Genomic DNA, 21,818 nt, shown 5'->3' on the forward strand with positions numbered 1-21,818 from the left:
TTTGAAGTAAATCATCCCTCCATCTAAAACTACTCACTGATTAACGAAGAATGTTTACTGCCAAACATTGTTACCATATGAAAATAAAAATATGAATAAATTCGTAAGATGTAAGGGCTGCTTCTAAACTTGAAAAAACAAACACTGGCCTGACAAATGAGGCCTTATTGTCCTGCAATTGCAACCTAGTTATCAGCCGTAAGAGTAAGAGTATTTTGACCTCAAAGCTAGAATTCCATTTTGAATAAGCAAAAGAAAAGTAGCAGGAAAACATAAACAATTTAAGACATTGCCAATTAGCTACGCAACAAAGCCTTCTCCTTCTGTGGCCATGGAGCCTCCTTCACGAAACACGCTATAAATTTGAACCCCCATAGAAAAGTATGTACCAAGCTGTGTGAAACCTTTCAGAAATCCTCATAAGTAATCAGTTCTGCCTCAAAGACCTCCTCAGTCCAGTCAATCCTTGGCATCACTTTTAGGTATCTCGACAGGCATCTTGCAAGGAACCAGTTCCTATCTTTTTTTTTAATCATTTTAATAAGAAAAATTTATCATTCCTTAACTCGTGACTTCAATCATATCAGCTTCACTGTCACTGTAATCTCCCCAACACTTGCTTGGCTTTTTCTCATCTACTGCATCCTTGTTGGTTACTTTATCATCTTTACTACAACCAGATGGGAGGCTGAGATCTTCCTGCTTTTCTTCTACTTCAGGATTTTCACTGCTGGCAGATAATTCTTTAGGATTTTGGTCAACATGCTTCTTTTCAGAACTTACATCTGTTGAAAATGCATCTTTATTTTCCTCATCCAGAGTTGGACTTTTGTTTTCAAGATCAGTTTCAACATATACAACTTGTGCTGAATCAGTTGAACTGGTTGGAGATGTTGCAAACCCATTTTGATTCACTTGGATACCATTTAGTGAAGCAGGATATCCACTGGGTGACACAGGCATACCATTGTGAGACACTGGGGGAAAACTATTAGGAGAGGCTGGAATTCCATTTGGAGAAGCCATATATCCATTAGGAGGCACAACATAGCCATTAGGTACCCAATGTTGGCCAGGTACGAACTCTGTGGCATGTGGGTTCATTATTCTAGGAGGGCTATTGGGGTTTCCATCAGGGGAAGGTTCACCTGAGAGGAATACAGTTTTATTCCGTGGAACACGGTTCCCATATCTGTTATAGCCACCAGATATTCGTGGACCATATGGAACCCTAGCAGTAGCAGACTGATGTGGAGATCTTCGGGGACTGACTGGAAGCAAAGGAGAAATATTTACTGGTGGAGGCAAAATACCACCATGATCTTTGAAACCTGGAACAGTAACAGAGCCAAAAACTGGAACTGTCGATGGATTAAACGGTGGTGCAGCTGCAGAAAGTTTCTTGGTTGGTTCCTTTCCTGTTTCTGTTTCTTGCCTTTCTCCTTCTGATGGTTGTGGATTACTGACTGCATTGTCACTGGATGGTTCATGTTTCTCATCTCCCTCCGTAATTGTATCTTTCGACATAGAGGCATCATTGTCAAGTAACTGTTTTTCACCTTCAACTAAAATGGTTAGGGGATTTAAATCGTGGGAAGTTGCTTGACAACTTTCTTGCACTAGTATCTCTGAGGCACCTTTAGAGGCACTGTTGTTTATATTGTCTAAGCAACCAGAATTCTCAACCTCCATGAGTGTAATGTTTCCAACTTCACTTTTCTTCTCTAGTATGGCAACATTGTTAGCTTCCTGGAGTTTAACTTCAAAAGCCTCATCTTTGGCCTTACTATTTACTGTTTCTGTATTATCTTTCACCACAGTGGTTTCCTTTTCTTCTTGTTCTTGATGGACAGGGCTTTGCTGTTTCTCATCAATTGATTTCTGAGAATAATCTTCCACATCATTTGTTGTTGCCATGATGATATTTTGAGTTTCCTTTGTTGTAACTATCATGGCACTCACCTCAGAATTTTGTTGAATAGGAGTTCCTTTTGGCGACTGTTCAGCCACCACCTTCACAATTGTCCCAGGTTTGGCTAGGGCTACTTCTTTGTAAGAATAAAGTTTACCTGCTGGCTGAACACTGATGCCACTGCTAGAAGGAGCTGGTTTAGCAATTTGATCACTTGAAGCTGGGCTGGCTGGAGCTGACTTTGAGTCTGCTAACTTCTCTGCTCCAGCATCAGGGGCATTACCGTTATTCAGCTTTGGCCTGAAGCTTGCACTCTTAACAAACTTGTTTGGAACAGAAGGGGATGGCCCAGCAATAGTCTCGTTTAAATTTGTTCTTGGAGAAGAAAAATTAGAAGGCTTTCCTCGATATCTTGATGATTGGGAAACATTCATGAAGTTAGTATTCAGTTTTGCTAAGGTGGGCCTCCTTGATGAAGATGACTTGCGCCCAGTGAGTGAACGACCTTTGGGAACAGCCTCCTGCCATCCTTCATCTGAGCTGTCATCCTGTGCCAGGTTATTACTTTCATTGAGCATTGTTTGGTCTAAGTGAGTGGACTCAACTTTATCAATCCCGTGGTCTTTAATTTGAGCTTCAGATTTATTTTCTTTATCACTAGTAGTCTCTGTAATTAAATAACCTTGACACATGTCTTCATCCTTCTGATTTTCATCTGAAGCTGTTTCCCAGTTTTGGCCTGGTTTTCCCTTTAACTGTAAAATAGATGATAATTTAGTTTCTTTCAATAAGAGATAGGAAAAGAATGTTACAAGTATTAAGTAATAAAGAAAAATGTGAGTGTATTCACAGGTATATCCGGGGTGGTAAGAAGAAGCTATGTATTACCTTGGCACGGGCCTTTTTCTGTGCTTCCCGCACTTTCTGATCAGCATCCGGTGTTATGTAATCCAAGAGGTCTGACACACTGATAGAAGGCATTTTTTATTGTCAAAAATTTAAATGGAACTTGAAGGAAAAAATAAACAGATTTCATAAAAATAAAAGTCTTGCAGGACTATATTAAACATATAAAGCATTCCTCAGTCGGTGCAGTAAGCTTTTGGAAAGTTGATCCTTGACATTTTTCATGTAATAATAACATAATTTCAGTCAAAAGAATAAAGAAAAATAATATGAAGAAACAACAATGTTAAAGCTATAAAAAGCATGTATTCACAATGTAATATAATCCAGTAATTCAATTTTCAAATAAAAATTTTGTTGTAAGAAATCACAACATAGGAGAAACTGTGATTGAACTGTTTTGTCCTATTACTTGATTTACTAGATTAGAAACACGGAATTCGAAAGTGACATGCTCATTTTATGCATAGCTCAATCTTTAATCATTTGAATTATGAAGTACTCCACATCTCTTTTTTAAATGATAAACAAACAGGTTTGCATATTGTTCAGCCAACTTATTAACCTTTTTCTTTGGCCTGTTATACTAATATGTTTACATGCTTACTCAACAGGAAGTATTTTGTTTTAATTCAACGGAAGAAAACTCAACAGGAGGTCTAAACACCTTCCAATTCAATCGAATGCAGAGAAAAAATGATTGTGTTCAAATGAGCTGAAAAGCCATCAATTGAACCAGATAGACTGACATAAGTGGAACTGGTTCTAATTGTAATAACCACCTTAAATGACCTTTGCTGGAGATTGAGGCATCCGGCTTAGGTGTACCATTCCGTGCAGCCTCCTGTTGCTCCAGAGCCTTTGATTCAAAGTATTCTAGCCATGCAGCTGCATCCTGTAATACATTCATATATGTGCATAAGGAACAAGCATTACTATTTATGTATTTTAATCTATCATAGAAAAACCAAAGGTAAGACTACCTGTGTCCTTAGATCATCAGAACCAAGTTTAGCCTGCAGGATTTGGAGGGTGGTCTGTTCATGCTGAACACTTAGAGAGTATGCTTCCATCAAAGAAAGAGCAATAGCTATTGCATGATAGCTTGCAGCAGTCTGAAAAAGTAAATAATTATAAAACAAGTTAAAAATGCCAACTACCCTGATCTGATGCATATTTGTGAAGAAACTGAACATGAGATATTAGTGTATTATAAGGAGCTACAGTTATTCAACTGCAGTCACATCTAGCTTCTAGTAGAAGCTAGTTAGTTGTAAGTAGTTAGTTAGCAAATTCTGTTCGACTCTCTAACAGAATTGTCTATATATACTATTTTTAAACCTGAAGTTCATTGAGTTAGTAAATGATATTTTACTTCTTCAATCTCTCTCTCTCTCTCTCACAATTCTCTTAGACTAAAAACTCTATGATGGTATCCAGAGCTTAGTCGATCATCAATGGCGACAAACTCTATCTCTTCTTCTTCCACTTTCACTTTTCCGTATTCGATCTCGTAGAAGCTTGATGATTCAAATTTCCTTCTTTGACAACAGCAAATTGAACTTGTCATCAAGTTGCACAAACTTCGAAGGTTCGTCGGGAATCCGCAAATTCCCTTACGATTCCTTACTGAAGCGGATTGTGATGCAGGAATTGAGAATCCTGCATACGAGGCATGGGAACAGCAAGACCAGGTTCTTCTTGCCTGGTTGCAATCAACTCTATCCACATCGATCTTATCTCGGATCATTGGATGCATTCATTCCTACGAAGTTTGGGAACAGATCCATGATTATTTCCACAAACAGACGCAAGCCAGATGATTCTTGAAGATAAGTCGATGCGCGAGTTTCTGCTTAGGATCAAAGCTATTTCTGATGCACTTGCTTCTGTTGGAAGTCCAATTTCTCTTCAAGAACACATTGATGCTATTCTTGAAGGACTTCCACAAGACTATCATTCAGTAATCTCAGTTATAGAGAATAAATTTCAACCGCTACCTATTGAAGAAGTTGAAGCATTATTGCTAGCTCACAAAGCTTGATTGCTGAAGTTTCGAAAACACACTTCTGAATCGCTTTCAATTAACCTTACTCAGGCGAACCCTAACTCCTCTTCATCGTTTGGTTCTGACTCTTATGCAGCGTTGGACAAGTCCTCACAATAGTAAGATTCGTCTGGCCATGGAAATTTTAATCGCGGCGGCTGTCATGGTGGTGGTGGTGGTGGTCCTGGCCGTGGGGGAGGACGCTTTGCAAATTTTCAATGTCAAGTATGTTACAAGTATGGTCCTACTGCATATGTCTGTCACTATAGGTTTGATCAGGGCTATCAATCTAATCCTTCATTCACTCTCCGTGATCCTTCAAATCAAGGAAATATTTCTAATTATTCTAGTCAAGGAAATGGTTCTGGTCAAAATAACTATGGACAGAACAATGGGTTCAAATCATCAAATTCGTGGAGTCAAGGTACCAATTAGAACAGATCAATACAAATCAATCAGAATCAACAGCCTCCAAGTGCAGTGATGGCAAACTCTAATTCTAACTTTCAGACTAGTATTCCTACAACTTGAATACCAGATTCAGGTGCCTCATTTCATGTAACAGGGAATCACAGAACATACAGCAACTCAGTCCCTTTGAAGGTCCAGACCATATTTATATTGGTAATGGACAAGGTTTGCCTATTCATTCCACTGGTTCTTCCACTTTCATTTCTCCTATTAATTCTTAAGTGTCTCTATCCTTGAATCAGCTGCTTCATGTGCCTACTACAACAAAAAATCTTATCAGTGTCAGTAAATTTGCTCTAGATAATGGTGTATATTTTGAATTTCATCCTAATCATTGTCTTGTGAAATCATAGGGAGCCAATGAGATCTTGCTTAAAGCCTCACCTGGACCCTGATGGTTTATATGTCTTCCCAAATCTTCATCTCCAAGGCTCAATTCCTGCCAGTTCAGCTTCTTGCTTTGTTTCAAATTCTGTAACCAATGTCTGTTCTGATGTAAATAATCTCAATTCTGATGTAAAAACCACTTCTGTTGCAAGTGAATGTACTAGCACATGCTCTCAAACTCTTTGGCACCTTAGGTTGGGCCACCCTAGTTCTAATGTTTTGAGACTTGTTCTTAATCATTGTAAGATACCAATCTCTAATAAAAATGTCTTCGAATTTTGTACTGCTTGCTGTGTTGGTAAATCTCACAGATTACCTGCCTCATTATCTGAAACAGTCTATAATCAACCTTTGGAATTAATACATAGTGATCTATGGAGTCCTGCATACATTCCTTCAAAAAATGGTTTTTACTATTACATGGATCTATTTGCTTAAAATAAATCAGAAACCTTCACTGTTTTCCAACAGTTCAAGCTAATGGCTGAACTTCAGTTTGATTCCAAAATTAAAAGAGTTCAAACAGACTGGGGAGGGCAGTTCAGACCTCTAACCAATTTTTTAGCAAACCAAGGTATTACTCAGAGATTGATCTGTCCTCACACTCATCACCAAAATGTTCTAGGATTTTGCTTGCACTACAGCAGTATACTTGATAAATAGATTGCCTGCTGCCTCTCTGAATTTTAATGTTCCCTATACTGTCCCTTTCAACAAAAATCTAGATTATAACTTCCTTAAAGCCTTTGGTTGCTCCTGTTTTTCTTTCCTTAGACCTTACAATCATGACAAGCTTGAATTTAGGTCTCATGGGTATGTTTTTCTGGGGTATTCCACATCTCAATAAGGGTTACAAATGTCTTTCTCCTATTGGAAAACTTTTCATCTCTAAGGATGTTGTTTTCAATGAAGTCAAATTTCCTTATTCAGATCTGTTTTTGTCTTCCTCCAAGTCTGATTTACCCCCTATTAACCCCATCTCTTTCATTCCCTCCATACCTATTGTTCCTCAATCAATTTCTTCTCTTTCCCTCTATAGCAATTCTGTTGCTACTCCTACTTCTGTTGATCCTACAGCTGATTCAAATTCCAATTATAGTCCTTCTGTCAATGCGGATTCTAGTCCTGCTATTGCATCTGAGATTCCTAGTCCTATCTTTGAAGCTGGATCCACTTCTGTGCAAGACAATTCTGCTCAGTCATCAGATTTGTCTCCCTCTGAAGTACTCACAGTGCAGCAATGGAGCATGTTCCTACAGTTAATTCCCATCCTATGCAGACCAGATCAAGGTCTGGAATTCATTTACCAAGACTTAATCCAACCTTGTTACTTGCTCACTGTGAACACAAGTCAGTAGAACAAGCTTTGGCTGATTCAAAATGGTTTAATGCAATGCAACAAGAATATGAGGCACTGATGAATAACAAGACCTGGGATTTGGTTTCTCTTCCACCCAATAGAAAAGCAGTGGGTTTCAAATGGGTGTTCAGAGTCAAAGAAAGTGCAGATGGGACTGTCAATAAATACAAAGCTAGACTAGTAGCAAAAGGATTTCATCAAGTGGCTGGTTCTAATTTCAATGAAACTTTTTCCCCTGTTATCATACCTGTTACGGTAAGGTTGATTCTCACCTTGGCTCTAACCAATAAGTGGGAACTCTTTCAACTTGATGTTAACAATGCCTTCTTAAATGGTTTTCTAGAGGAAACCATCTATATGCAGCAACCCCCTGGATTTGAAAACCCCAATACTTCTCTTGTTTGTAAATTGAATAAGGCTCTATATGGGCTTAAGCAAGCACCAAGACAGTGGTTTGATAGACTAAAATCTACACTCTTGCATCTTGGTTTTTTTGCAAGCAAGTGATCCATCTCTCTTTGTTTTCAAAGATACCTCTCATATCATCTATCTTTTGGTGTATGTTGATGATATTATAATCACTGACAGTTCTGTCAACTTAGTCCAGCAATTTCCTGTCAAACTTCATTCTAATTTTTCCCTTAAACAACTTGGGAAACTGGATTATTTTTGGGGAATTGAAGTCAAGACCCTAACTGATGGTTCTATTCTTCTAACTCAAGGCAAATATATAAGAGATCTCCTACAGAAAACTAGAATGGCTGAGGCCCAACTTATTGCTTGCCCAATGGTTTCTGGACGCAAGCTCACTAAAACAGGAGCAGGCCTCTCCCCAATGGCTCTTTGAAGCAGAAGAGGGCATGTAATAGACATGTTAGGTGGCTCCATCCTTCAGTCTAAATCTATTCATCATCATTGTTATTGTGGCGGTTGTATTGCTAGTCTGCTATTGCTACTATTAGTACTACTACTTACTGATTTAGCCTATAAAGGCCCCACAAAAGAATGGCCAAATATCAGAATCCTGGTTGGTTTTGTAAAACCACCACCGCCACTAGGTTTTTTGGGTCTTATAGTTTTGACTTTTGACAAGTTCATACTGCTCGAAAGACATTTAAACCTTGTAATAGTGCATGGGTTAACTGAACCACAATTCAAGCCAGGTGTTGTTCAACCAGCCCAAGAGTTCAGGTCAAGCGGAAAGTTAAAACAGTGATTTGTTCCCAAGAAATAATAATTAAGTAAAATATAAATTTAAACTATAAGAGAAGACAAACAATTCGAGGCAGAGGAAGACCCAAAAAGACTATAAGAGAGGTTATCAAAAAGGATCTCGAAATTAATGGTTTGGATAGAAGTATGGTACTTGATAGAACATTATGGCGGAAGTTGATCCATGTAGCCGACCCCACCTAGTGGGATAAGGCGTTGTTGTTGTTGTTGTTGTATAAATTTAAACTGTCACGATTCATGACAAGAAATGGATAGGTAAGTATTAGCTTAGAATCCCAATTCAGTCACCAAATGATTTTAAATTTTCTTTTATCCTTTATGGTTTAGTCAAAAGTTATAGTTAACATAGCAAGTCAAAAAATAGTTGTATATAACTGAGAATGCTGCTCAGTTTCAGAAGTCTCAAATTTGAAGTGCATAGCATTGTACCAGACCAGCTTAAGAACATGAAGTCTTGTGCAATAGTAACATGTAAGGTTCATGCCAGGTATGAGAGGGAACCTGTATATGATCAGCTCCAAGTAATCTTTTGTTACATTTTAAAGCCTCATGAAGGTATCTGAGAGCAACATGGACATTCCCCAATCCTTCTTCCATCATTGCAACATTAATATAGGTGGCAGCAGTGTTTGGATGTGAAGGTCCACAGGTTAAGTGCAGAAGATACAAAGCACGATTAACATACCTAGATACAAATAAGGTAAAAAGATTAATGTAATTATTCACAGGATTTTTCTAATGCGTTACAATAACTAGAAAAATGAAAAATATTACAAAACTTGAACAGTACAGTAAGTGTTAGCCAACAAATTCATAATGGATGACACCCAAATACATGTGCCTGTACCTTAATACATCCCTGTAATGATCTAAGATGAACACCATTAAAAATTGCCAGTTACACTGGGTATTTTCTTAATATTATTTCATGAGACAATAAAACATATGGGATTGGCCCAGTTCTGATGACTTCACTTTTCCAGAATGTTTGCCAAGATGCTCAACTTTTTCCAATTTTTTTTTTTTTTTGCTCGGCAAAAGTATATATTTGTATTAATTGAGTACCAGAGGTACAAAGTTTACAATTAAGGGTGCTCAACTTTTTCCAATGATAAAAGTTTTGATGCTTTTTACTAATGTTAATTTACATTTGTGCTGTAATTTTGAGGAAAGCATTTTCATGGTAAAGCTTTCAGGCATTGCTGAAATACATAGAATTCTTCAATCAATTATGATCTCTGTAAAACCACTAAAATAATCCATAACATCAAAGCCTCATCTTCATATTAATTGTAACCAAACTTCTATTAACAGAGTTAGAAAGGGTCCACTGGGACAGTGGATTCTCACACGAAGAACCATGAAACCCATTGTCATTATAAAAAACAATTTATCTTAAGAATATGGTATATGGAAGCATACTTTAAAGCCAACTCTGTATGTTGGAGTCGATAATAGAAAACAGCAAGATCCCCATAACTTTTCATCGTATCAGGATGGTCCAGTCCAAGCTCTCTTTCATTAATGTCTAGTGCCTTTTGCTGATAGATAGTTGCCTAGCAAAACCACAGCTAAAGTTATTACAATGGTACTGGATGGAATTAACTGGGTACCTTATTCAAAAATGTTACTTAAATAGTAGGTCTCTATATCGAGTCTCTATTATTGATTGAAAGTGGTTGCAATTACTCAAAATGTACATTAGAAAATTGATGCCATTCCCAATGGATTCTCCACTAATGATATGTTCAATCTAAACTAAGCAAAATAACTAGAAGAAAAAAATTCAAGATATAGCAGACATATTTTACAAAACTTCTTAAACACTTTTATTTTATCGTGATTAAGAGAAGGAAAACAATAACTTGAAAGTCTTGTAGTAACTATACTTTAAACTAAAGCCAAAAAGATTTTTCAATTCAAGGGTTTGGAATACGGATAAAATTAAATAATGATATCCTGTACATGATACTGTGAAGTTACACACAATTCAGTGATCTTGTGTCATCTGAATGCGTAAGATAACATAGCAAAATTTAGTTCAAGTTGTTTCGATTTTTTAATAACAAGGTATAAAGTTATATTTTAGATATAAAGGTATATTTTTTAATAACAAGGAGAAGGCAAAAGATTTATGAGGAAAAATTATCCTTCAACTCAAAATAAATAAGTTAAATGGATAAATGTTATATTTTAGAAAATTTAACCAATTTATCAAGTAGACAATTTGGTAAATTAGAATTAATGGCTCATTTAATGAAGTTTTAGTTTTGTTACACCTGGTACATAATACAGTTTTAGTCTAATATAACGCATACAAAGCGCTTATAATTTTCACAGCATATATCACTAGTATTGAATAAACAGAGAGCACTTAAAGATATATTAAAACACACAAAGTTTTAGTTTTGTTACACCTGGTACATAATACAGTTTTAGTCTACTATAATGCATACAAAGCACTTATAATTTTCACACATATGTCACTAGTATTGATGAATAAAAAGAGAGCACTTAAAGATATATTAAAACACACACCTGGTTGAAATCTCCAGTATGGTACAACACTACAGCCAAGAGACTATATGCTCCTGCTGTCATTCTATGGTAAGGCCCACAAACTGACACTAATTTTGAGAGTGCCTTCAAGATTCAATGCAAAATGTTGGTAAATTTGGTTGTTGGCTTCAGGAACAAACCGAACACCGAGATGGAAGAAATTATCCATACCTTTGTGCCATAGTTGACAGCATCCTCCAATTTACCTTTATCCAAGGAAGTCTTAGATGATTCCAAAAGTGTGCGGCCATCAGCAGATGAACAAGCTACATGCTGTGAAAATCATTGAAATTGTAATTTAGTCATTAGGGCTTGAGAAAAATAGTATTAATTTCCGGCATAAGAGTCAAGTTATTATGTATTTTACCTTATATATGGGGACCATGCTTACAATATCTGTCTTTCTAAAAGGAGATGCTGTATCCATTTCATAGTCCCTAGGAACCAGCTCAAGCCCCACCTGTTAAAGGATTCTCTTAATTGAATTAACAGTGGCATAAAGTGATCAATATCAATGTATTACAGAGTGGGCCTTTCATTTACCTTATGACAGAGTCCACGAAGAATGGCAAACTTTCTTAAATCTTGACCATTTTCATCCTTCCACTGACACCCAAACCTCTTCAGAAGGAAGTTTTCTACCCATCTCCATTTCAGTTCGTCACAACTAGTAATATCTTCATCATTAGTTTCAGGTGATGGCATTCCCAATAATATATTTAAGCATGATGCTATAGTTGAAGCCAACTCAGAAACATTATCAACTGCTGCAACAACTGCTTGCAAGATATGCTTGTAGGCTCGAACAACCATCTCATGTATACATAGAGATTGCACATGAGGAAGTTTATCTGCAAGCTCAACCTGGCAGATAGAATTTGAATGAAAAATAGTATAGGACTATTTGTGAAGTTGCCTTCGGTTATAAGGCACATTTATGGTAATATTAGAACATGTTGATATGAGATTATGAGTTGCTAATAGTTAGGGATTTGATAGTACTAGCATTTGTGATTTGATTCTTTTTTTATCAGCATATGGTAAATATAAATACAGCTGTGTCTTCTGTTCTAGACACAGAATTAAACCATATTACACCTATGTACTTCTAAAAACATTCATCCTAGACTTCAAAACACATTACATATGTGTGAGAGAATACATGATGTGTTTGTTATATTATGAACCTAAGGGTGCAGAAAAAGATAAATAATTAAAAATAAAAAGTATTATTCACCAGTATCCTAAGGAACTGGTTAAGGAATAAATAGGTTTTCCATTGGAAATTAAGTTGGGGGGTGCATTTGTAGCATAAAACATTACACTTTCCTATAGAAACTTTCAACTTTTGATTCCTTGACCAATGCCCTAAGGGCACTGGTTAGCATTCTCCTAAAAATCGTACCACTCGTCCTAAGGAAGACATTTGCAAGCCCCTGGTATGCATGAAATCAGTCAACGTCCTTCCATCAACAGGTGAGAGTTCAAGGGACCCAAAATCTGCCACCTATGAATTTCAAGTAACAATAACTGAACACATTACAAAATAACTTGGTTTTAATATAAACAAATTCAACATTAAGAAACTAACCAGCTTTGGAAGTGCAGTTTCAACATAATATTTATGTGCCATTTCCATCAATTCATCAGGTGACTGCAAAGATGGAGAAGGTATTGAATCAAAGTATATCGATAAGATTAAGTAAATAGGTTAATGAGCACATGGCTTAGTAGAAATCATAAATTGATATATTCTTATTGAGAACCACATTACAATTACAGGCATCGGAAAAATGAAGCATCATTTGTGTAAAAAAGAAGAGATGAACCTTCAGATGAAGATCAGTTTTAGATTCTTTAAGGCGTGTATATGCAGCATCAGATAGCAGTTTTTTCCATATAGTTGCCTTTTCTTCATCTTGTCTCTCTAATTCCTGTTTAGTGGCTTCTGGCTTGTTTATGTCATTGCCATTACATGGGGAAATATCCTTTCCTACTTCAGCTTTGGAGTTTCTGATATCAATCTTTTTCTTTAATTCCTTTAGTAATCCACCTTGCTTCCCAAGACCTTTAACAGCTGGTTCAACTTTACCCTCTTCTGCCTTTTTCGGCTCAGTTTTCCCAGTAGCTTGATTTTGTAAATGTTGTACCCAACATGCCCCAAGCTCCCATCTGATAGACTTACTGTGTCTAGTGGTTTCTTCCTTCAATTTCAGTAAACTTTCCTCTAGGACTTTCCTTACCAATGACCGAGTAGAATGTGAACATTCAATATCTGTGCTTTGGATTCGTTGAATTGCATTAGATGATTGGGGTGTAGATGGCCTATGCAACAGCATCCTTAAGCTGGGACAATTAGAAAAGAAAATTGTATCAGGAGCTTATAAAACCAAATTTACACCATAAGACAAAATGTAAAAGCACCCTCAAGCTAAAGCACCCCAAATTAGCCCAAACAATTACTAAAACATACTGGCACTACTGCATTATAAGTTGCAAAGGCAACAAGTTTTCCCCCCTATTGGTGTATGGATTTTATAACATTTATGGTGCAAAAGTTTATTATAAAATAATGCAAGAATTAAGTTTGAAGTAACAACTCATGATGATCCTCAATTACTAAAATAGGTTAAGCTAGTGCAATAAATGACCTGTTAACATTCAATGCGTTTGCACCTCCTTCAGGCTGCTCCTCAATATCAATTTCCAAGGAATTAGGACTCCCCTCCAAATCTCTGTCACCTGAGACCTTTACCACAGCTGTGTAGCCACAATGTCTTATAAGCACTGCACCTAAAGTAGGAGTATCCTACAACCAAAGGCGAGCACAATTCATCAAAAACAAAAACCACTAAGTGCTACAATAGGTTCATGAACTTATTTAACTCACATGAACAGTTGCACTCTCATCAGCAGTTATGCCTTTCAGCAAGTTTCTCTGAGCTAGTTCTTCATCAGACAATCCAAGAACTCGATTTCCATCATTTTTGCAGTCCAACTTCAAACTTGCATCAGATACATCTCTTGTCACTTTAATAGTTAAATCTCCAATTCTTTCTTCATATGAAGTTGGCAAAGCTGAATTACTGAAAGAGTTTTGCTTAATATCTACTAAATGCTTTATTGCAGAAACTGCTTTGAAGACTGATACATCAACAAATAAACTATGAAGTAGAAAAGCTTTCCTATCTCGAATTTGTCTCTCCTCTGCAGTTTGACAAGGCATTGCAGCTAGAATTGCAAAATCTCTGGCCCACTGTCTATTTTCATGCTTACCATCTCTGCCTTGTCCACCCCCATTTCCTCCCCATGTTTCATCTTCCATGGGAAGTGGCGGAAAGACTGATGGATTGTCAGAAACAACTGGAGGGACAACCCATGTGTTTGCACGAAAACCGTAAGGAAGATTGCCAAACTGAAATGACACCACTATAATGGTAAAAACATCCTGCACAATTAGCAAAGTAATGCGAAAAATCATAATGAGAAGTACTTACTTTATTGTGTTCTGTGAATGTCTTCATTAGTGCCTTGTAGGCCTGCAAGAAGGATTATTATTTATTATTTTCGATAAAAGAAAAGATTCTTATTTGGCCCAATTCTACAATGCAATATCAACATGATGTTATCAAGTAATGGCAATTATATACAACATAATATATTTGCTGAAATTATTTACAGAAGCAACGGTATGAGTTTAAACTTACTGCATCAAACACCCTGCTTATCTGCTGAAGGAGACCCACCAAAGTATGAGTCACGAGCGGACGTTTTCCAGCGGGGTAGAATCCTATTCTAGAAGCAACAATTGTAGTAGGTTTTCCACTACAAACCCTAATCTGCATATGCGGAACAATCCAACATCAAAGAAAGATTATTCTGCCAAAGCTTGTTCAAGAGAAATGATCAAAAACAGTATGTGGCATCAACCTTGTTTTTTCACACTAGCACATCTATTTATATATCTCTCTCTTCCCTCCCAAGGTATATCACCATTCACCACCACTGGGTGTAGAAATTCTTTTTGGTTTCAAAAAATTAGAATATAGGAGACATAAATCAGTAAAACAATAAATCTCACATCAATTTGAAAGAAATCATCTTCTGTTTTATCCTCAAGGAAAGGACGATTCGATCTCCGTATGTCTGCATCAAAACCAAAAGAACATTAATGAAAACAAGGTTTCCAGTTCAACAATTCAACTTAAAACCAAGCATATTCATAATGCTTTAATAATCTGAATAATATCCAACCTAAGTAAAATCCACAGGCACAAATCGTTATTCATGAAAGAGGAAGCAGAATTAAACACAAAATTTACGCTTTAGTAAAGTGGTTGAAGCTTGCAGCTTGGAACAACACCATGTTGAACAAAAGATCATTCATCTCTAAAACAAAATAAAAGAAAAATATTTATAACGGCACGCATAGAGTTAGAAGTAGGAATTTTACCCAATTGTTTTCACAGAAGTAGATGATTTCACCAAAGCAAAGGAAAATAACCACAAAAAAATAGATTTGATTTAAATGCACATATAATTTACTCTATCACTCAAAACAACTAGTTCAAAAGTCACTTTAGGAGTGCTAGTAACACACTCCTCCATACAAACTCTCTCTTATTAATTAAAATATATTGAAAATTACAAAATCAGAAGAGAGAGTCATTAAATAAGATGTGGGACCCACTAAATTTTGTGATCTCCAACAAATTTCAACTAATGAAAGAGGGTGTGTCCACAAGAGTGTGTTAGAGAGTCTGGCCTAGCATTTCTCAAAGTGATTTGGACAGAAGAAAGAAAAACAAGAAAAAGACAAGAAATTACACTAACAATGCATCAAAACTAAACTCAACTTAAACTTCCTACAGCACTTGAAACTGTAGAACTTGATAGGTACCGTTTTACCGTTTCAGCATTGCAAAATGCATACATTTTCCCCAAGCTAATTGCATTGGGTTGGAATAAGATGAAAAAGCAACAAACTAAAGAAAAACACGGTAGAATAGATATTTAAAAATAAATAAATAAATAACTCACATTGAAACGGCGGCGTAAGGTGCGAAAAGGAAAAGAAATCGTAGAACTGTCCGAGCCTGGGAGGTGGACACATAGAGATGTCAGCGTCAGCTTTGTCGCTTTTGGCATTGGCCGGATCCGAATTCGGATCCACGGGTTTGGATTTCGGGTTAGTTTCGGATCCATTTTCTGAACCGGGTTCGGTAGGGTCTTTGGACTTGCCGGCGGGGGGTTTTGCGGAGGCGAAGGAGGTGTTGCAGGCCACGATGTCAAGGAGTCGCCGAATGTGTGCGACAGCGAGCTCTTCCGTGTAGTCCTCTGATAAAAGAAACACCAAAATCAGTGAGTGAGTGAGTGAGCAGTGATCGTCTACAGAAGGTTCAGGTTTAGCGGTGTTCGTTACCTTGGACGATGGTCAGATGGCAGGGTTTCAAGGATACGATTTCCACCGTGTCTTTCAGCCTCGTGCCTCGCACCTGTTCAAGTCATTCTGTTAGCCGTTTTTCCGTTATTTTTTTTTTTTGTTTAAATGCTCATTTTGGTCCATCATATTTTAATAAGTGACAATTTAGTTCCTAAACAACCAGCAATTCTGACTCAGCCTCTAGATACGTATAATTATGTTTTGCCCCCAAAAACTTTGGGATTTATCTTGTTATTAAGTTATAATTTTACATATTTTTGAAGGATTAAATTGACACTTAAATTGACACCTTCTTATATTATAAAAATAAGAGTGATTATTTATCCTTTTTATTTTATCCGCCGCAAGTATTTTTACTTTAAGATAATCCTGTTTTTATTATTTTCTATATTGCCGCAAGTATTTTTACTTTAAGATAATCCTGTTTTTATTATTTTCTATATTGATAGCTCTGTAAATCATTGAGATATTGTTCAGTTTTCAAAAAATAAAAAATATTTATGTATTATTAGTAGCTTAAAAAATATTTAAATATTAGTATTGTTAAAGTTATTTAACGTTAAACGATTCATTTACAATTTTTCAATAATTGCATCGCATTTTTTTTTTCGTTTTTAATTATAGGTCGTTAATTTGTTTAGGTGGCGGGTAGCTCGCTATTCGCGCGCCGTCCAACTGATGTATGTACAAAATGTACTGTATACCATAATTTCTTTTAGACGGTATACCAAATAATGGTTATTTTTGTTTTTGTTGCAAAAACATTAGTTGTTACACAAAATAATTAGTTATTAACATGCTTGTTTCATTGATCTAGTAATTTCTTTAGTAAAACAAATAGCAACATGTCAAGGATATAATTTTGATTGAATAGAATGGGTAAATTATTATAAATTTCTCATATTATTTTTTATTCTTATGAATAAAAAAATACAAATAGCAAAATTCATTCCATTTTTTTCTAAATACCTTTTTAAAGATATCTTAACACCTTGTTAGATAAAATATTTTCTTAATAATACCTTGTAAAGATATTGTTCTAGATTGAAAGTCGTGATACAAATGACTTTTTATAAGTAAAAATCATCGTCGTCGTTGCTTATAAAAAAGCAAAAAAAAAAAAAAAGAGTAAAAATCGTCATTAAGATTTATGAGACATGAAGCACGAGGAATTTATGCAAACCATTAACAAAACTATGCCCCGCACCACTGCCTTGACTGGCCAATAGCTAGTTGGAGTATGGTAAGGCACCAATTAATGCAACTGCACGTCGTCGTCGTCCATTCAATATCTTACCTTTTTCAATAAAATATTTAAGCTAAAATACCTAAATTTTCTTTGATAGTAATAAATGAATTTAATTTTGATATACATAAGTGCAAACAAATTTAGATTATCAATCAATTAAAAAAATTAGGAAAATTAGATATCATTTAAATTACAAAATTAAAAAATTTGTCCTCGTATATCTATTTGTAATTGAAAGATAACGTAAAAGTCTTGCATTATTAGTACATGGTTATTCTTTTATGCGCACACACCATTTATATTTGTTCGTAAGCCATGACAAGATTTACTGTAAGAATGAACACTAAGGCCTAAAAAGTAAACATGGTTGTATAATCATTCAGAATAAAAAAAATTACTTTTATTCTGAACATCATTCATTAAAGTGGATAATTTTTTGCTAAATAAAAGTTTAAAAATTCAGAAATTAAAATAAGTAATATTTACAATTTCGAAAATTAATTTAAGAACATAATTAAAAGAAAAATAATAAAGTAGAGGAGAAGCGTACCTCGTGAGATAAAGAGAAGTTGGTAAAGTGACAAGTCTCAATGTGTACCGCTAAAAGCTTTCTCACGTCTAGGATCCTGTCCGTGGAGATGCCCTGCAAAGAGTTGTTGAAAAAAATAATAACAATACAGATTTTTAAATAACTTAATATGTATATCATATATTATATGAATATATTTAAGTTTATGTAAAATTTCCATTTTAAAATAAGAAATATATATTAATATACACTTAATTTAAAGAATTTAAATTTAGAATAAAATAAAAATGACATGTGAATTTAAATTAATCAATTTGAAAATATGAGCAGTTCAAATTTTGAGAGAGAAAATTAATAACCAAATAAATGTGATTAATTTTGCATTTAAAAAAACCCAAAAAAGGTGTCTTTTAACCATGACGTCATATTAGGAAAAAAATACAATTACAAGAGCTTGTTTCTAATAAAAAATATTTTATTATGTAAGAGTGAACTACGGGATATGGTTAGAATTAGAACTTCCCAAAACTATTGCAAAGTTTTAAAGTAAAATCTGCACGCACTAAAAGCCTAGCTAAGTGATGACATTGTGAATGTGTCAATGTCAAAATTTAGTATTTATAAAGCATTATTTATGAACTCAAATCACAAATACGTCTCGGAAAATAACTAAACAACGAAGTTGATAAAATAATGTAGGCAAGACGTATTCCTCAAACTTATTAGTTTTATTTGGTCGGCACCCGAATAGGGTACGTAAAACTTTTGAAAACAAAACTCGGTACATATTTTACATGGTTTTGACATTTTTTTCACCTAATAATATATATAATGTTATATATATGTAGTTTAAACGGTAGTATTAAAAGGAATAATTACCATCCACCAAAAAATAATAAAGGAATAATTACTATCCGAGCAAAACGACAAAAAAATGAAATAAAAAAATTGGAATTACTCCGTATCCCATACCTTGAGGGTAACTTGTGATTCGTCTGGTGTTTCTACTGTAATCTCGATGACGGTAGGCAAAACTGCAAAGGGTAATGTAATTATTTATATTAGGAGCAATTTCCAAAGGATAAGGTGGAGATTTTCCAGAACCAATGAGATTAAAGATAAGCAATGGCATTTGGATATATACCACAAAGATGGCGTACGTTAGAGTTTGAATTTGAATTTTCTAAACACGTAAATGGCAATGCAACCAACAAAAATGAATGGAGAAAAAATCACGTGCTCGTTGCTAAAACTACTGATGAGCAAAGCACGAAACTCATTTTGTTTCCGTTTTCAATTGAAACCATGGAAAAGGAATATTTATAGTTATAAGCTAGTTGTGTATTTTAAAGTAACAAAACAATTAGAACGGATAAGAAGCTAGCAGAGGAGGTAGGTAGATTATGAAGTTAACCTTTCTCTTCTTTTTTCTTCTTCTCTCCCTTGGCCTTGTGCGGCTTGGTTTTCCCAGTTTTGGGAGCCATTGCACTCCAACGAAATATCAGTTGAATTGGTAATGTTCCCGAAATTTATAACTTTGCTTGGACGGAAATTACTAAGAGATAATAGTTGAATTCATCGAATTAATAAATAAACAAAAAAACTTCCTCTGCATGTGAACTGGGGAACTCTGGAATTTTCTTTATTTTTAAACAAAGAAAACAGCAACCATTTCAGCTGGCAAAATGAGAGGGGGAAAAAAAAAAAATATATATATATATATATATATATATATATATATATATATATATTATGTATTAACAAGAGGAGTTAGAGGCCCAAAAAGGAAATTAAACTATCATTGAAGCAAATATAATTAAGAATTACTTTTTTTTTGGAGAATTTTAGTGGGAAATAAAAGAAAGATTGGATAGTGAGGAAGTGAAGGAATTGAAGCTAAGAGCTTTTTTGGAGGGTAAAAGGAAGGGAATCGAATAGAAAAGAGAGAGATGGTTGAGGAATTAAGAAGCAAGTGAATTGGGGGGACACAGAGAGAAAAGGTAAGAGGGGGAGAGAATAGAGATTGCGATTTGGGAGAGATAGATAAACAAAAAGAGTGTTAGGAATTAGGATAGGATAAGGTAAGCCAAGCCTGGGCTGGCCTTGCATTGTACACACGCACGTAATAAGAGAATGTAAGGCTAGCGATTTCGGGCCTCATATTTTTGTTCTTTGACACCTCATCGTCTTCGTCTCTCTTTCTCTCACATTCTCGCTCTAGCAAGCTTCTTCTGCCTCTGTGAACCAACCAACCTTATTATTATTATTATTGACACGCATAAGAAGCTTATTAGAGGCTTTCTTGTCGTCTTCGACTCTTTGGATTGGGCTGCCACCGTTGAGTGTCAACCTATGAGACCCCGACAAATCTTGAGGGAAAAAAGTCTTTATTTTTGGGCGTTTTCATAGTTTGTCAATAGTTATTTCAATTGAATTCTCGGCACAAACTAAATTGCCATTACTACATATGTGGAAAATGGAACTTTAGTTTTGAGTGTTGCAATTCTCTCTTAACTTATATACAAGTAAAAATAATTAATTTTATATTAATTAAGAAAATAAATTAATATTATTTAATTTTATTAATTTCAAATAAAAAATAAGATTATTTCTAACATATCTTTTATTGTAATTTGGTATCATGAATAAAAAAGAATGATTAAAAATAAAATTAAAATTAAATGAAAGATATTTTAAAAATGATAGCATTAAATAGGATAAAATTAATTAAATTTATTTATATTTAAGTCCAACATCATGGTAACTTTTTTTTTTCTTATATATGAGTATCAAGTGATACAAAAGTTAATTAGATGTTTTATCTAGCTTGTTCTAAACCTAGCTAGTTTAAGAACTAAACATTTTTTTTTAGATATTTTCATGTTTAAATAACCATTTGTTCTTCATACAAAGGGTGCTTTCATTTTAAGTTTTTAAAGTTTTTATAGTTTTAATCCTTTAAATATTTAAAAAAGTTATTTTAATTTATGCTATCAAGTAATAATATTAATTAATGATGTAACAATAATGTTGATAGCCCATTAACTTACCACATGAGAGTTTGAAATCACAATAATATATAATTTTGTTTGGTAAATTATGATTTTAAATTTCTCATCATTTGGTTGGACATCATCTTATTATTTAATGTTATTATGTAACAACAGGGCACCTTAGGAGGAGGACACTATTAAGTAAAAAAAATCTGATTTGAAACTAAATATTATATTTGATAAAATATAAATTTATTTTATCTCTTAACTTTATTTTTTAAATTATAAAATCAATAATAATCTTTTTTAAGTAATCTTATCTCAATATTATATTTTGTCAAAATTTAGTTATTATATAATCAATTTTTATCTCCTAATAACTTTTCTAAATTATAAAATTGATAGTAATTTAATTTTTTTTAAATGATTTAAATACTATATTTCATTAAATTTTAGTTATTATGTAATCAGATTTTTTTTTGGCTTTGTTAACATATGTCTAGCTGTTAAACTCTTTTTGTTGCAATTGAAGGAGTTTTTGTTTTTCAAATCTCATAAACAAGTGTCTTTACATAGATTGAAGATTGTTATAACTTTCAAATTATGAAAAAACATAATAATAGTCGTTGTAGTCAAAGTTGTGACATTGACAAGATTGACAAAGACTGTACTACACCACAAAAAAGAAATGTATTAGACATGGCAAGAAAATTTGTGTATGTGAGTATC

The 21,818-nt window shown here is 34.5% G+C and overlaps 1 protein-coding gene across 1 annotated transcript; it reads right to left on the reverse strand.

Annotated features, from left to right (window-relative positions):
• Nucleotides 1–7: 7 nt before the first annotated feature.
• On the reverse strand, nt 8–19,580 carry LOC114409626 (protein TSS-like). The gene is made up of 23 exons (XM_028373143.1): nt 19,511–19,580; nt 19,069–19,130; nt 18,118–18,210; nt 16,298–16,370; nt 15,916–16,212; nt 14,957–15,021; nt 14,583–14,714; nt 14,373–14,414; nt 13,766–14,290; nt 13,527–13,684; nt 12,705–13,221; nt 12,467–12,529; nt 12,281–12,382; nt 11,419–11,739; nt 11,243–11,335; nt 11,047–11,148; nt 10,855–10,959; nt 9,739–9,872; nt 8,818–9,001; nt 3,802–3,933; nt 3,601–3,713; nt 2,801–2,879; nt 8–2,667 (listed from the first exon to the last, which is right to left on the reverse strand). Exons 1-23 carry the CDS (start codon nt 19,578–19,580, stop codon nt 562–564), a joined length of 5,568 nt encoding a protein of 1,855 aa, XP_028228944.1. The 3' UTR covers nt 8–561.
• Nucleotides 19,581–21,818: the final 2,238 nt, after the last annotated feature.

Source organism: Glycine soja, chromosome 4 (assembly GCF_004193775.1).
Source record: "Glycine soja cultivar W05 chromosome 4, ASM419377v2, whole genome shotgun sequence".
NCBI lineage: Eukaryota > Viridiplantae > Streptophyta > Magnoliopsida > Fabales > Fabaceae > Glycine > Glycine soja.